Below are 17509 nucleotides of genomic sequence, written 5' to 3'. Positions count from 1 at the left end.
GGCACACGAAAAAATGCTCGGCGTGGCTAACTACTAGAGAAACTCAAACCAAAACTACAGTGAGGTACCATACCTTACACTGGTCAGCACAGCCGTCATTAAAAAATCTACAAATAACAAATGCTGGAGAGGGTGCAGAGAAAAGGGAACCTTCCTTCCGCACAGCTGGTGAAGCATAGTTCGGTGCAGCCACTGTGGAAAACAGCATGATGGTCCCTCAAAGAACTAAAGGCAGACTCGCCCAGTAACCCTAGCTTCGGCCGTAAACCCAGCAAAACGAGACTTCAGAAAGATACGGGCACCGCTATGGCCACAGAGCACCACTCACAACAGCCAAGACACGGAACACACCCTAAATGCCCACCAACAGATGAATGGATAAAGAGGATGCGGTCTGCGTGCAGACACAGACACAGAGAAGCATCAGTCAGCCAGAAAAAGGCAAGAAAATAATGCCGCCTGCAGCAACACGGACGGGCCTAGAGAGCACTGCACTAAGTGAAGGAGCTAAGAGAAAGACAAATATCCGGACATCACTTACATGTGGAATCTAAAATATGACCCAGACGTACTAATCTGTGAAACAGGGAGAGGCTCACAGACAGAGGGAGAGACTTGCGGCTGCAGGAGAGGGTGGGGAGGAGGCAGAGGGCTGATGTGGAGTCTGGGACACAGAATGGATAGCCAAGGCCCTACTTTCTGTTACAGGGAACTATACTCAATGTCCTGTGAGAAACCATAATGGAAAAGAATGCACGTATGTGCAACTGAATCACTGTTTAGCAGAAATTAACACAGCACTGTAAGACAACTGTATTTCAATAAAATACATTAAAAAAAAAAGAAAGCAAAATAGAGACTACATGAAAGCCAATGTCTGTAGCTTTATGGACGTGAAGCGAGGGACCAACAGTTTCCTACTATGTTGAATGAAGCGGATGAACGGAGAGAAACTACAGCAGCAGTGAAAAGTAGAAACGGTTTTCTGAAGAGCAAGTAAGAGCCTTTAGGAAAAGACTATTCCTGTGAGCTGTGTGCAACCAAATTTACCTGAAAGGCACTTTCTCATAGACCATATGGCTAATTCCATTTTTGAGAGACTGAGGCCCCTGACCACACCGTAAAGTGATAAGAGTGACTCCTTCACCAGAGTTTCTGAACTGCTAGTGAGACCAGTGTCCAGTGATGCTCACCTTTATGACACAACAGTTTAATGATAGTCAGAATGATGCTGGCAAGCCATCAAGCAGAGGGTAAATTTTTTTCAGAATTTAACAGGCCTGTCAAATACATGGATATTTCAGAAATACATGACAGCAAAGACTCTTGAGGCTTTACCTCCAGCGATCTGAAAACTCTGCCATTTCTAAAAGACTCCCGTGTCCAAGCTTCCAGAGTGGAGAAGCTACTGTCTAATTGTACAGTGGTCTTCACTCCTGGACAGGTGGTATGGAGAGCTGCAAGCTCTAATTCTAAGGAATGGCTGCTAAAGACATGGTAGGAGGCTTCATAGATTTTTCTCTCCCTGCCAGAGTCGAGTTGTCTCAGCTCTGCTACTCCCTGTGGTCATCAGCGCATACACACATTTGGGAACAGGGGGTAGGAGGAGTTATATCTCTTTAAAAGGCCATCTTATAAAAATGACAAGTATTTGTCACGTGTCTTAATTAGCCTTTCTTTATTAAAAAGAAGTTCCCAAAGAAATACTTGTTTGCTGAAAATGGATGCCAATATTTATAAAGTCCTATCTATTATGTTAAAGGTGGCCCAGCAGTGGCTCTACTGAGCAACAGCTATTGAGAGATTTCCTCTGAGGACCAGTTTCTATCTAAAAGTTAAAAACCTTGCTTTAAAAAATATTTTGACAATTCCCACTTTCTCCTTAGCTAAATTTGGGCAATTATCATCCTCCATTAAGCTAATTGGTTAGGTGATAAAATCCTTTACACAAGAAGGATCGGCCAGCCCTTCTTTCTTTAATATCTCATAATCTCCTCTACCCTGGGGTGATGAATTACAAGAAAGTACGTGCATAACTGCTGGAAGAACTGGACAACCCGGGCCTTTTCACAGCTGTTACCATTTCATGCCTTGGACAGTCGCAGATGCCGTAAAGAGACTCAGGCTGCATCATCCTTGTGCTTCCGCAGCCCCCACATTAAAGCTCTCCTTCATCTTCCGTTTCCTTTCTGCCACCTCCCTCTTTCCCGCTCCACGTTGGCACTAACTAGCTTGAGGGAGGAAGGATCAAGGCACCTTTTCACATCAGTCACTTTCAGGCAACCTTCATGCTTGCCCACCAATAAACAGGTGGTAACCCACGGGGACAGTAAGTTTCAAAGAACAGTAAGACTGATTCAAAGATTATCATGTTGAAAGGGCATGCATTATCTTGCTTTTACTAAACAGCCATGCCATGAGACAGACGTGTGGCAATAAAGGCAAAAATTCCCCATGAGGAATTAAAGATGAGAAAACTTAGCATTCTTAGGCATTGATGAGGCTTCCACATCCGGCCCCGACCCCCGCCAAGGACAGCTGAGACAGCAGCTTCCAGTATGGCACCCAAACCAGAGCAAACAGGTAGAGGAACATGGAAACAGCGGCACTGAGCGGCAGGCGTCAGTCATCTGCACTCAGCCTTCTCAAGAACCTGCCCTGGCTTCTCAGAGCCTGGGGGACTGTGCGGGTGGAATGTGCCAGGGGCGAACTTTCTTTCAAGGCCTGTAGGACACATTCTTTGGACTTAAAAAGCAAAGCAAACCTCAGAGTACAGTCCACGTTATATGCCAACCATGAAACAGTGATTTCTGCTCATAGCCTGTACGCTGAGTTCTGCTGCAAGAGCAAATGCATTAAAGTCCCACGTCAAGAGAGCCTGGCCTGCAACCCTCTTCCTGAGTCAAGGAGGAAAGAACAGTCTTAGGCAAGGAGAAAAACAATTCAATGAGCTTGATGCGAGGCAGACACAGCACTAATGAGGGAGCAGGGCCAGAACTCTATTTTCTTCCTCTGGATCATCTCATTAGGGAAGTCTAATGACTCCGAGGAAGGAACGCAGCCCACCGTGTTGCTGGACAACGGTGCTGGAGACAGGAACTGCTCCCTGGCAGAGCAGCAACAACACGAGCATCACTTTCTGGAACTGGAATGGAAAGACCGGCTCTTTATTTTAAGGCCAGCAAGGCTGTCAACGGGAAAAATCCCCACGCGAAACATTTCGGCAGAACTCCACTAAACAGCTGAAGGTATAATGGCACCAAAGCCAACTACAGGGACATGGGTATAAAAAGGCCTCGGCGAAAGATGGCTCCTTCTCTAAGCTCCCAAGCCTCAGGGGCCAACTAGCGGCTCATTCCTTTGTCTCTCCCAACACGGCTTCTTGAGGGGTGGGATGTCTCCCTCTCATCTGACCATCACAGCACCGCCAGCTTCTGTTACAGAGCTCAATACACAGAACAGGAGAGGTTCGCCAATGGAAGGCTTGATTTAGTTATGGAAATGCACAACAGTTAAGTCAGACCTGTAGAAAGGGAATACATCCCAATAGTCTCATTTACCACTAGAATCTTCTGTTATAAATGTTTAAAAGTAAGGAACTCAGGCAATGGATACACACATGGTCTCCCCACACAGCCCCCACTGACAAGTCAAGCTGCGGCCTTCCACCAGCCCTGGCCTCACAGGGGTGGAACGAGAAAACAATCTCCCGCGCTTCCTGGAATGAATGTGCTGCTGCCCACGGGGGGGCGGCGTGGGGGGGGGGGTCACATGCGACAAGGTTCTGGTGCGACCTGAAGAAGCCAGCGGCAGAGGTGGTGACATGGCTCTTCTCTCGACACCTGTGCCACTAGCCTGGCATGGGGGGGTGGGTGCGGGAGGCCTGATGCCAAACCCTTGTCCCAAGACCCCTAGACCCCTACAAGGCGCTCGGCTTGTAGATGATTCAAAGGGGAAATGAATGTGAGAATTTGACACAAATGAATTTACTCACTAAACAGAGGGAGACTCACAGACTTCGGAAACACATTTATGGTTGCTGAGGGCAGAGAGGGGAAGAAACGATAGTTAGGGGCTCTGGAAGGTCATGGACACACAGCTGTATTTAAAATGGGTAACCAACAAGGGATCTACCATATGGCACAGGGAACTCTGCTCAGTGTTAGGTGGCAGGCTGGATGGGAGGGAGTTTCGGGGGAGAATGGATACATGTGTATGTTTGGCTGAGTCCCTTTTCCTGTTCACCTGAAACTACCACAACATTGTAAAATCGGCTATACCCCAATACAAAATAAAAGACTGAGTTAAAAAAATAAAAAAAAGAATTTGAGGTGGCAAAGTAAGGAGGAAGGTTGGCAAAGAAATAAACTGATGTCAGAAGTGAAAAAGCCCACAAGCCCATTTCCAGAAATTATTATTTTCATAGAACAGAAAGATGAAGGGTGCTGCAAAGGAGATCCTAGCTTTGTGCTCTCCCCAGGGCGGCAGGGGCGACTCCTGAGTGGAGGACACGGCAGGCACAGGGGAGCCCAAGGCCCTTCCCCGTCTCACACCATTTGTCCACCAGGGCACAGCCAGGAAACACACACTGTGAGACCCACGTGGGGTCCTGAGCAGCTCACATGTGCTTGTTTAGATCCAAAGATCCCCCTGCCTTGGTAGATGATGATCTGCATTGAATCACAGGGAAGGCAGCGTGCGTCAAGCATGCATCAAAATCAAGATGCTATGCTCTAGAGAGGGGAAGGCTGCAGGGTTGCGACCCGTACACCTGTCCAGACAGCCTGGTGCTGTGATTATGGCACCAGGCCCCAGCCCGGACCTCCCAGAACCCACATGAGCTGGCAGCCTCCTGAAGGTGGAGCTGCAGAGCCCCCCAGGCAGTGGGTGACCCCAGCACAGGAAGCAGCGTGCAGATTCAGCTATGTCTGTCCTGTGACTTCTCTCTGTGTATGGGGATGGCACAAGGGCTCCATGAAACAGAAGAGGGCCACTGACCAGGAGAGCCGGTCCTATTTAAGGACTGCCCCAGCAGAGGGAGCCCAGGCCTGGAGAGGCTGGCAGGGTGCCTCAGCTTAGCGTGGGACACTGGAGAGCTGACTTAAAGGACGAGGTGGCCTCGCAGGTAGAGGCGGGCAGGAAGGGAGAGGCCAGGCTCCAGGGTTTGGGGGCCTGGGCTGGGCTCTGTGCCAACCATCTGGGCATACAAAGGCAAGCCCTTAGAGCACTGGAGCGCTATGGGCTCCAGTCGCTTCCTTGCAAACGACAGGGTAGAGACTGCGTGACAGAGGCCACAGTGCCGCCCACACTAAGATTCTATCAGGAGAGCAACGTGCGCTGGAAGATCTGGGATCCTGTAAGGGCAGAATCCCAGTGCAAACAGTGAGGACCGCTACACACCCCCACTGCACATCTATGATCCCATGCTTGCTACGTCTGCAAACCAGCCAAACGGGTGGCGAGGTGGCTCTAACTTCAGCCCCTTTTTCTACTGGACTAGCTTTCTTCACGGAGAAGGCAATGGCACCCCATTCCAGCACTCTTGCCTGGAAAATCCCATGGATGGAGGAGCCTGGTAGGTTGCAGTCCATGGGGTCGTACACAGTCAGACACGACTGAGCGACTTCACTCTCACTTTTCACTTTCATGCATTGGAGAAGGAAAGGCAACCCACTCCAGTGTTCTTGCCTTGAGAATCCCGGGGAGGGGGGAGCCTGGTGGGCTGCCGTCTATGGGGTTGCACAGAGTAGGACACGACTGATGCAATTTAACAGCAGCTTTCTTCAAGGAGACTGCAAGCAAGAACAGTAAATCCTGCCCGTCAGCTACTTTGTTGCTTTTCTGGTTATCAGAATGACTATCTCAGTATCACTTTGTGGTGTTCAATTAACCCTTATTTTATTTCACAAGTCCCAAAGCACAAGAGTAGTGATGCCAGCAATTCGGATCTACCAGATACAAAGTGCTCTAAGGGAAAAGGTGAAAAAAAAGTGAAAGTTGCTCAGATGCGTCTGACTCTTTTCGACCCCATGGACTATACCATCCACGGAATTCTCCCAGCCAGAATACTGAAGTGAGTAGCTGTTTCCTTCTCCAGGGGATCTTCCTAACCCAGGGATCAAACAGGTTTCCCGCACTGCAGCATTCTTTACCAGCTGAACCACCAGGGAAGCCCGAAAAGGTGGAAGTTTCAGACTTAATAACGGGTGACAAAAAAACAACAACAAATCATATGCTGAAGTTGCTAAGGTCTATGGCAAGAATGAATCTTCTGAGAAACTGTGAAGCAGGAACTAAGAAAAAAGGGCTGGTTTTGCCGTCTCATCTCCAATTACAAGAATTACAGGCATAGTGCAATTAAGTGCTTAGTTAAGATGGAGAAGACATTAAATCTGTACAATAAGGTATTTTGAGAGAAAGAGCACATTCATGTAACTTTTATTACTGTATATTGTTATAACCACAACATTTTATTGTTGCTGTTGTTAATCTCTTACTGTACGGATAAAGTAAACCTTATCACAGGTGTGTACGTATGCAAGAAACACAGGGTATATAGGATTTGACACTATCCCAAGGTCCAGTAGTTTGGCCACCTGATGCAAAGAGACAACTCACTGGAAAAGACCCTGATGCTGGGAAAGACTGAGGGCAGGAAGTGAATGGGGGTGGCAGTGGATGACATGGCTGGATGGCATCACTGACTCAATGGACATGAGTCTGAGCAAACTCCGGGAGATAGTGAAGGACAGGGAAGCCTGGCATGCTAGTTCATGGGGTCGCAAAGAGTCAGACATGACTGAGTGAACAAAACAAGATTTCAGGTGTCCAAATGGGTCTGGGAATATACACTCCACGGATAAAGAGGAACTACTGTTTATCTCACATAAGTGAAAGCTCCAAGTCAAATTTAGACACTTAAATATTTTCCACAATGTCCACTTTGGGAAGCTATATACTTATTCTAATTATTCCTATCATAAGTAGTTCAAACAGTCTCAGAAATCTTCTAACTATCTCAACAGAAATCTAGGAACCAAAGACAAAACCATTTCATTCTTACACTGATATTACAGTTCGACTCCAAGCTCCAACCCCAGAACGATTAGGCTTTCAAAACTCTTAATATGTATCAAGTCTGATGGCTCAGAACAGAATGCCACCTGCGACACAGACAAGGAAGACCAACATAATAAACATTTGGCTTAGCTGGACTTCTTATTAAGGCCTGAACTGAAGACAAGATTTTAAATGTGTTTGTAATAGTATTTTCTGTTCTGAACTTTATGGGAAGTATTTTCACCATCAAGTAAAGACTACATGTGTGGTGCGGACTTAAGACCATGTTACAATTCTCTGGGTCCTTAAGCCAAGATGAGGACATGCAGGATTCTCAGAACAGCACAATAGTGGCTATATCACTGCATGGAAGAGGCAAAGAATGGAAATGTTTAAACAGAGAAACTACTCTTTACTTCCTACATGATTCGCACACTACCGAACACTTCCATTCTTCATACATGTACGTGTGCTAAGTTGCTGCAGTTGCATCTGACTCCTTGCGACTCCATGGACTGCAGCCCGCCAGGCTCCTCTGTCCGTAGGATTCTCCAAGCACACTGGAGTGGGCTGCCATGCCCTCCTCCAGGGCTCTTCCTGACCCAGGTGTCACTGAGCCCACACCTCACCAGCACCACCCGCGACTCTCTCCCCCGACTCCTGTACTTCTTTTGGTAAATGCTACTTTTCAGTTTCCTAAATGGAAACGAGGGCAATTCTGGCAATTCTGAGATCTTCTAAGGGCCGAGCACATCGTGAAAGCAATAAAGAGCTGTCAAGCTGGGGGGCACATTGAAAGTTCCCTGAAACCATCCCTACTTTCTAGTGAATATTTCAACCACAAATGTTACAAAAAGGTTTTACTAAGAAAACATCACTGCATCCAGACAAGCACGTCTCAGGAAGAGCTCACATGAGTTCTGTGACCCTCTCCTCCAGCACCCTGAAGGCACGTCATGGCCCATCTCACGGACAGCAGCCACAGAGTGTGAGTGTGCCCTGCGTGCTTGCTTTATTTAACTGGACTCGGGGCAGGGACAATATCTAACCTCTTTCTACCTCCCTACATATTTGATGCAATACCTTGAGAGGGAAAGGAACATTCACTTAAGGCTTACTAAATGAATAAGTAAATTGAAATTAAAGCCACAGGCCCCATCACAAAGTTGAGCAGCTGAAGAGGACCAAGATATGAGCAATCAGTATCTCTGAACCCTTTCCTGGCTAGAGTAAACAATCCCACATACAGTGTGCAGCTTTTATTCTTATGGTGGCCAACCAGTAAGGCCTCTTCTTAAAACACACAATCAAAATCTAATCTGAGAATATAACTGCCCCCATTATGCACATTATCAACAGGGACCTAAGCTTTTCTTCCTTCAAAGATCAAATGGTCACTTAAAAATACATGGCCATATACAATGGTATACTACTCAGCATAACAAGGAATGAGCTTTTGCCAGTTGCAATAAAATACATGAACTTGGAGGGAATTATGTTAAGTGAAGCTAAGTCCAACAGAGAAAAACACATACTACATGATATCGTTTATATGTGGAATCAACAGGGCAAGGGGATAAAGAGGTACAGACTACTATGTGCAAAATACGTTATAAGGGCATATTGTACAACACAGGGAACATACCTGATGTTTCTAATAATTATAAATGGAACATAAACCTTTAAAAATTGTGAATCACTGCTAAGCAGCTAAAATATTGTACACCAAGTATACCTCAGTTTTTTAGAAAAGGGGAAGATTATGCTATTTTGTTTTAAATTAAATCATTAAATATTCTTACATATATTATCTATAGATATCATTAAATTGTACTCTTACATGACTGCGCACACACACATGAACTCACAAACATTATCTACAGATACTTTTACACTGAGGTTGCAGGTTTTTCCGCTTGTGGCTTTATGATCTGGGGTTCTTCAAGGCACTTCTTTTTGGCAACTATCTTCTTTAGAATAATATGTTGTTGTTGTTTAGTTGCTAAGTTGTGTCCGACTTGGCAACCCCAGGGACTGCAGCATGCCAGGCTCCTCTGTTCTCCACTATCTCCCAGAGTTTGCTCAAATACTTGCAAAAATTTCTTGTTTAAGTCCATGTCAGAAGAAACATCCAGAGTATCTCTAAAAATTCTATATGAAAAAGCTGAGGAGTAAGTTTCCCTGTGACTAAAGGTACCTCTAGATTTGGACCCAAAAAAAGATCACTGGCAATGGAGGCGGGGGTGCCAGTTCTCCTAAATCCCAAACATAGGTAGAGGAGACTTATTGGCAAGGCCACTTTGCTTTTTCCGGGGTGACACACACACCACAAAACTCTGTATGTAAATATGATAGCACAGACATTTTCAAATATCTCTTTTTAAAAATTGGAAACTGTCAAATAACAGGGTAGGCTGTGTGAGCCATCTTGTGTTATCAGTGCTAGGACCTGCCCCGTCAGTTACCAAATAGTCTGAGAGAGCTGCTGTAGCCCAGCATAAAGGCTGTGAAAAGCCACACACAAAAAAACAAAACCCTTTTTAGAGACTCCTGGCCTAGGTATGGAAATGCAAGCTCGCCCCCTTGAGACAAGAGGAAGAAAACACAGAAAATGACCAAAGCACAGGGAGAATTCAGAAAGACTTTAACCAAGAACAGTCTGACTCCGCCCTTACCGAGACCACGAAGAGACAGGTACTAACACTTGCAAAAATAACCGAGAATGAAAACTGAGCGAACTCCACGTTTGGCCATGTAGCTTTCATTTTTTATTTTTAAAGGGAGTGGTTCCGACTGGGGAGTGTGTGTTAAAGGAAGACTAGACTTTCCCGGTAGCCTAACGCTCAGCATACGGGATTTCAGAGTTGTGCTTGACTGTATTTCTTCTTGAGTGTTTGGCTGCCAGGACCGTGGGCATCCTGACAAGACACTCTGTTGCTGAATTAACTCTTCCGTGTGGCTAACAAGCTCTTGCAACCATCATTTGGAAAAGGAATTATTATAGAAATACCTCAATGAACAGACAGTCCTTCCTAATTAATCTGGCCATATACTGAAAAGATCCACAGAAGACACGGAGTATGCTGGTTTGAAGCACTAGGGCAGGCAAGCAGGAGTCAGAACTTCTTCCTGGCCTCTGTGGAGCATATCCCCAAGGTGAATGGTCCCAGAGGCTTTCTGTTCTGGACTCAATACTCAGAGTCATCTCTGCACAGCATTCTTTAGGAAATAAACAGCAGGTCTGGAAAGTCTTATCTATTCAGCAAAAGCAAACTCTCTGGACAAACACCATCTTGACGGTACTTAGCTACAGGTGAGCAAATCATAACAAGATCACAAGGCTTCTTTTAAAGCAAATGAAAGTAGGTGCTACAGGAGTCACAGGGATTCCTCCGACTACCACTGAAAGCACGGCAGCATGACACAACGGTTTCAGAATCTTCATATGTGCATCCATCATTCAGGGCTGCTTGTTTAAAACCCAAAAAATCAAAGGGAACTGAACTGCCCAGATGTATATCCCCAGGAGGAGTTTTCTGAAAACCACAGTGTAACAGAAACATTACCCGTACAGAAACGAGTTCCAGTCAGGCGTACAGAGTTAACTAGCTCTGAAATGAGGCTAGTTGCTTAACTTTCCAGAAAGCATTTTTTTCCTTCCTATTTTGGATACTCTTTCAGGTCTATTCAAATTTCTAAAGATCTCAGAACTAAAACAAGCACCCTGTCTCCCAACTTAAATTAATGCTTGCTGCTACTCCTGAAGCTTTTATAACAATGTTCAAGAAGCAGAATCTACAGTCTAATTGCCTTAGGAACCACTGTAAGTCACCAGTTACTTCAATGAGTAAAAAGGATACTGGAATATGAAGTTTTGAAACTAATTAATAATAAGAATGCTAAGCTGTACTTACTGCATGTCGAGCTCCAAGTCCTTGATAGATATTAACTCACCGGGGGAAAAAAGGACAGCAAAAGGTAATCTAGAACTGAACTGAACTGAACTGAAAGTGTAACTACTATTGAATCTTTGGCAATACGTAGCGACAAACCATGAATATAACGTGGTGATAAAATGACGAACGGGAATGGACCATTCTGTGTTTAAAACTGGGCCTCTGGAATCAGGACCATGTATCATGTGCTGAGAAACCTGAAGCATTTAACATCCATGTGCTTTCTCTGCGCATACACAAGTACTAGTCTTGATACTGCCCGATTCCTTTATGCATCCTTTATTCCTTACGCAAAACTGTGTTCCAGGTTTTCAAGACAGCAGCAAAGCGCAAAGACACACAGATTTTTTCCTGTTTTACATTTGGAAGAGGTTGATTCAGAGAAACAATGAGTCAATGAGGCAATGACTGGTTTATTCCCAAGGGCAATACACAGACTGGGCATGTGTCTGAGAGACCAAATTAAATAATCCTAAACGAACGCCACTCCGCCCTCGACTACCATCACAATCTCAGACTGCAAGCCCAGGCTCCAGAAGGTTAAGGCCAGAAGACAGACAGGCTAAGAAAGTCAAGATACCAAGTCAAAAGACACACTTGGGAGAGACATGAAACTCTCTGCTTCCTCTGTGCGGTTTAGTAACAAGCTCCCCCGCAGGCTGAGACCACTCAGAAGAGAAAAAATTTTACTTGCTTTCTCTTTCTTCTCATCCACTGAGGCACACATATTCTAAAGGCAGGGACCGACAGATTACCACAACCCGTTTTTTCACCCCCCCCCCCCACCACCCGTTTTTGTACAGCACGTGGGAAAAAAAAAACACACCAAAGAGCAGATTTTTATATTGTTTAGTGATGAAAGAAAAAATTCAAAAAAGAGTATTTCATGACATGAAATCATTTCACAATATGAAATTCAAAATTCAAAGAAAAGAAGAAAAATTAAAAAAGAAATTCAAATTTCTATGAAGATTTTATCAGAACTGTCAGTCAAATGCTTCTTTACAGGCAGCCTCGGGCTGCTTTCGCACGCAACAGCAAAGGTGATCAGCTGTTACAGAAACTGTACATCCCACAAACTCTGAAGTATTTATTCTCTGTCCTTTACAAACGTGTTCGCAAACTTCCCTCCAGGAAAAGAACAAGCAGAGTTAGATGGGGAAAAAAGGAGAAAATGCAACATAGGGAAGATGCAAAATGCTGTGTTCACGCTTCCTGCTTTCGATCCACAGCAAGGGAGGGCAGGTCAGAGGTCAGATTTCACGTCCCTGTAAGAACGCTGTGAACGCTAGACCTGAAGATCCTCATGAACTAAAAATGTCATTAAAGTATACTTTCTCTAACTACATGGAGTGGAGGTACACACAAAGCAAAGACATACCCCAGCAACAACAGACAGATTACACGGTTCTCGAATCCTGAGGCTCCTTAGGATAAGCCCACAGTAGAGAGCCTGGGGTAAGAGCTGGGGAAGAAAGCACCCCACTGGGCAGATTCTAGCTTAGAACCAAACTAGAAGTTCCCATTCTAGCAGGCCCTGACCTTGAGCTAGCCAAGGGACTATTTGGGGGTCTACTTCTTCTATCTGTAAAATGACGCCTGATGACCAACCAGAGGAGTGTCCTCTCTCTCAACTTCTGAAACTGGGGGGAAGATGAGAAGAGGGAAAGAGACAAGGAAAGGAGTAACTGTCAGTCGGACAGAGGAGGAGACCTATCCAGCGCCAGCCCTGGCATCTGGAGGCCGAAAAGAACGATGCAGACGGACTTACTTACAAAACAGGGACAGACTCACGGACTTCGAGAAGGCACTTATGGTTATCAGGGGCAAGGATGGGAGGAAGGGCTACTTAGGCAGCTAGGGATGGACGTGTACACACTGCTGTATTTAAAATGGATCACCAGCAAGGACCTGCTGTCTAGCACAGGGAACTCTGCTCAATGTTATGCGGCTTCCTGGATGGGAGGGGAATTTGGGGGAGATGGATTCCTTTGTATGTTCGGCTGAGTCCCTTCAGTGGTCACCCGAAACTATCACAACACTGTCTGTTTACCAGCTATACCCCCAATACAAAACAAACAAAAACAAACCCAAAACAAAACAGAGTTTTGCTCTCTTCTTTGTAATGGTTAAGATACAGTCAGGACAGAGCTATCCTCACAGGAAAGCACAGGGTCTGCGGCTAAGCCTCAGGCTGTACACAGGACACTAATCACAGGACTTCACGAGGAGGACGAAGAAAGACAGGTATTTGAATTCAAGGATGTGAGTTTGTTCCTTCCCTTTTTCAGGGGCTTCTGGAAACAAAGACACATGTTACCCATGCAGGGCGTGTTCTCTTTTCTTTCCCCAGGAGCAAAAGCAACATTTGTCTGAATAATGCCTGCTGTACAAGTAGCCACCCAGGCATTAGTCATGAATATTATCGGTAATAAGGGGTGGGTGAGAATAGCCAGCACCTCCCTACCACTGCACTCCAACAAAATGAAGCTTGTTTATCCCACTCCATACACTTGAAACAGTTTGGAAGGGTACCGTTCTGTTTAGCTAACTGGGGTAATTCTATGAAAAATACTTAGCCCTCTGAAAAGCAAAAAAAACACACCCTCAAGTCTAGACAAGGATGGCTGATTCTCTGACTGGCAATGTGATTTACTCCAGTAACTTGATTTTCCAGCCAAAGATGTGCGCAGTTTTGTTTACTTTTGGTGCTTTTTAAAAAAAGAAAAAGAATCATGGCATCTAGCTTAGACCACTGTTCAGCAAGTTTATAAGTTCTCTTGTTTTACAAGTTAATAGCTTCAAACAAGAACAATAATCAAGACTCTGAAAAAAAAATCATTTTTGAAAACTTACTGAATACGAAATATAGAATTACCACATGAGTCAACACAGTAATTACTAAGCATATAAAAACATATGTCCATACAAACGGACAGTTTGTTAGCAGTTACTATTCACAACTATTCGGCCAAAAAGTAGAAACAATCCAAATATAGAAAAAAATATGGTACATCCATACAATGGGGTACTACTTGGCAATAAAAAGAAATTAAATACTGATCAATGTTATAACATGGATGAACTTTGAAATAATACACTAAGTGAAAGAAACCAGCTGCTGAAGGCCACACGTTCTGTAACTGCCATCTGTATGACGTTCTGGAAGAGGCAAATCCTTGGAGACAGCAAGGAGGCTGGTGCCTACTGACTGAGGCGGGCAGGGGTGAACTGCTAGTGAAGATGGGGTTCCTTGTGGCGTGATGCCAAAGTTATACAGTTGGGCAGTGGGGACGGTTGTGCAACTCTATAAATATGCTAAAAAACCGCCGCACTCTGCACTTCACCTGAATGAGTGAACTGTACGGCTATGTGAATTATGTCTCAATAGAGCTGTTATGAAAATCTAATAAACCTTTTTTTTAATCATTAAAAATGATATACTTTCTATTTTGGTCAGTATTGGGTTTCAAATTAAAAAATCATCTTCGCTATCAGTTTCTATATAGAGAGAGAAGCGTCAGGTTTAATCAGTGTCAGTAGATCCCTTTTTGTGGTAATTCCCATCTTGAGACATGTTAAACCTCCTGACAGACTGGAAGGGCTTGTGCTCACAGGGGAAAAACCTTTTTCATTACAGCCTCCAAGGGATCCCTGCAGGGATCTAAGACATCCATTCTAAAAGGATGCTGTGTAAAAGCTTCACCACACCACGTCCACACCTGTATATTAGTGAACAAGGGAGAAGGGGAAAAACCCTACTGTGAATTTAAGAGCTCCCCCCGGCAGCGCCACAGAGCAGACACAGCAGAGCAGGCTGAACACATTTTGTGCTCGCACAGACTCACCGCCTGGGTCTTCGGGCCTTGTTTCACCTCCGGCGTAGAAGTTCTGTTTCCCAGAGCCACCTCTTCAGAAACTGAACTCTCCCGAGTGTTACTCAGAAAATCCACTTCATCTTCAGCTTTCGTGTCGGGCATTTCTAGGGAGAGCAAGGTAGTTACAAAGTGCATTTGAAAAATTGATTCCCTGGGCCTGTTTACACAACTTGCTCCAGGTTTCATGCATTTTGTTTGCCTTTTTTTTTGCATTAAACAGCAAGTATTGTTTGGGAGCTGGTGTCATTTCTGGCTCTGTGCTGAGCCCTGATCACAGGGTTGTGTGGTTTTCTCCAGCCTCTGTGTGGGTTTGTAGCTAAAGGAAGATCTTGTTCAATGCCTACTGAACTTCCATTTTCACTATTACCTTTTCATGATGATTCTGAGTGTGGTGCTTACTTGCACATGGAAAAGAAAACTTACAAGCTTTAAGGGAACCGATTAACAACTACAGCTAGTAGTCAGTCCATCTTATTATCGTACAGGCAAGACATACTTGTGCACAGCAAGAATAAAAGAGCCGCTGAGAATGAGATAAAGCCTTTGGGAAGAGTCTTTTAAAAACATACTACACACACTCACCCACCTAAAGTAGCCTGAGTATATTAGATGTTAACTTTCATTTCTTTTCAAACCAAAACACAATTACAAACCAGCAGGCCCTTTTCTTAAAAAGTTTCTCATGTTTTCTTTAGACTGATGCTTCACAGACCAAACGGTAGCGGTTTTGTTCCCTGACCACCATATGGTCAAGCTAATACAGGAAGGAAGTGATAAAATGATACCTGAGACAAATTTAAGCTTTGACACTTTTTTTTAAAGGGGACTCTGATGGCTGAACAGTCAAAACTCATCTTGATAATCCAAAACCAAATAGAACTATCATTTCGATTTCATCTTGAAAATTTTCTATGATTATTAATCTAGTGACACTACTACTCTGGCAGAGAAAAATGCTCCCTACAACAGAGGGCACCAAACAGAGGTTTCTTTCACCAAAGAGTACAGTTTATAGTATAGTATATACTCAGTATACAATAATGAAGTATATTAAGATTATATTCTAGGGCTGGGAAGTGGGAGAGAGGCTCAAGATGTAGGGGACATATGTATACTCACAGTCGATTCAAAAGGCAGAAACCAACATAATATTGCAATTATCCTCCAATTAAAAATAAATCTAAAAAATTGTATTCTAATAGCACACTGTGACATGTATAAAGCTCTACTTTAGATTTAGGAAAGCTACATTACTATAAATGAATACTTGTAAGTTTCCTTTCTTTGCCTTTATTTTTAATTACATGATCTTACTAGCAATTAAAAAAAAAAAAAAAGGCAAATGTTTTGTTGTCCAAAGAACGAAAATCTGTCTTCCATTTCATAATATGTGATTAAGGTTAAAAAAAAAAAACTGACTAAGTAATCCCCTTAAATACTCCTTGATTAAAACATTTCTAAGTGAGTAAGACAAGTTTTTTTTGTGTGGTTTTTTTTTTTTTGGTGGGGGTCGGGGGACAGGTGTTGATTTTTATTTCATTTATTTGGAGATATGATTTCTCATAAATCCTTACTATCCTGATGATAATATCCATCACCTGAAAATATGTATCTTGGCAAGCAGCACCCAGTCACAGCAGTAAACAGAGATTACTGGGACTTGCAGGGTGCTGACAGCCCCCCCAGGACTGGCCTGACTCCATCATGCAATACTAACTTCCCAAAGCACGGCAGGCAATGCTCTTGATACGTACCGGGGCCGCGTCCCTTCATTTGAATTGAAGGTATGTGATTCCCTCCTCTTGATTTCTATTTGGCTCTGCTGACAGCAGTATGTAATAAAAACAGAGGCCAATGCTATGTGGGCCCTTCCAAACCAGCAGTTACACTGATTGATGTCTGCCCACTTACAAAGCAGTAGGGTTAAATTCATAAGTGGAATGTAAACTTCCTAGAAAATACCCTTTGGTCTGAGATCACACTTGGGTGCTTTTTCTCTGGGGCAACGTGACCAGGGACTTTCCCCAGTCCTGGCTATTTTCTGAAAAAAAGCACCCATTGCTTCACCACTGGTTACTTCTCCCTGTCCTTGGAGGCCATTAGCATGGAGCACATGTGACGCCTCGAGGCGTCAGGAGTAACCCTCCCACACACATCCACCCACTCCAAACCCACAGACGCTGTTAAAACTTGATTTCTGTCTCATTTCCCTTCCTACAGCCTTAAAATCTCAGACCCAATTCCTTAGCATCCTTAATATATTTGTGTACTACTAAAAACCAAAATCTGAAACTCTTCTTGGTATCTACCTTTTCTCATAGGGTACTCTGGAGACAACCTTACTTAGTCTGTAACTTACTTGGGTTAAATTCTGACTACTGAGCCGGAAAGAGAAATAATTCCAGCCCATGTGGCCAAAGACGCAGCACCCAAATGAAAAGAACATAGCTGGGCATCAGCTTACAGCCACTCCCGTTCTTCTGAAATGTCAACCTGCCAGGGCCCCCAAAATAGACCTGTTGTTGTGCTTTATTTTAAAAATTAAAGACCTTCTTATTTAAATCCTGAGATTGACAGTGATAGAAATTTGCTCATGGCTAACAATCCAAGATATTA

General features: G+C 44.2%; 1 protein-coding gene across 12 annotated transcripts in view; it reads right to left on the bottom strand.

The window, feature by feature from the left end:
* The window catches only part of AKAP13 (A-kinase anchoring protein 13), a 320574-nt gene that overhangs the window by 124534 nt on the left and 178531 nt on the right, over positions 1-17509 (bottom strand). For all 12 annotated transcript variants that reach the window (XM_069559264.1, XM_069559265.1, XM_069559267.1 and 9 more), the window contains exon 8: positions 14864-14997. In XM_069559264.1, coding sequence (XP_069415365.1) covers positions 14864-14997 — 134 coding nt within the window. The remainder of the gene's footprint in view (positions 1-14863; positions 14998-17509) is intronic.

Source organism: Ovis canadensis, chromosome 18, assembly GCF_042477335.2.
Source record: "Ovis canadensis isolate MfBH-ARS-UI-01 breed Bighorn chromosome 18, ARS-UI_OviCan_v2, whole genome shotgun sequence".
In the NCBI taxonomy this organism is placed as follows: Eukaryota; Metazoa; Chordata; class Mammalia; order Artiodactyla; family Bovidae; genus Ovis; species Ovis canadensis.
This window is presented reverse-complemented; position numbering and strand designations above follow the sequence as displayed.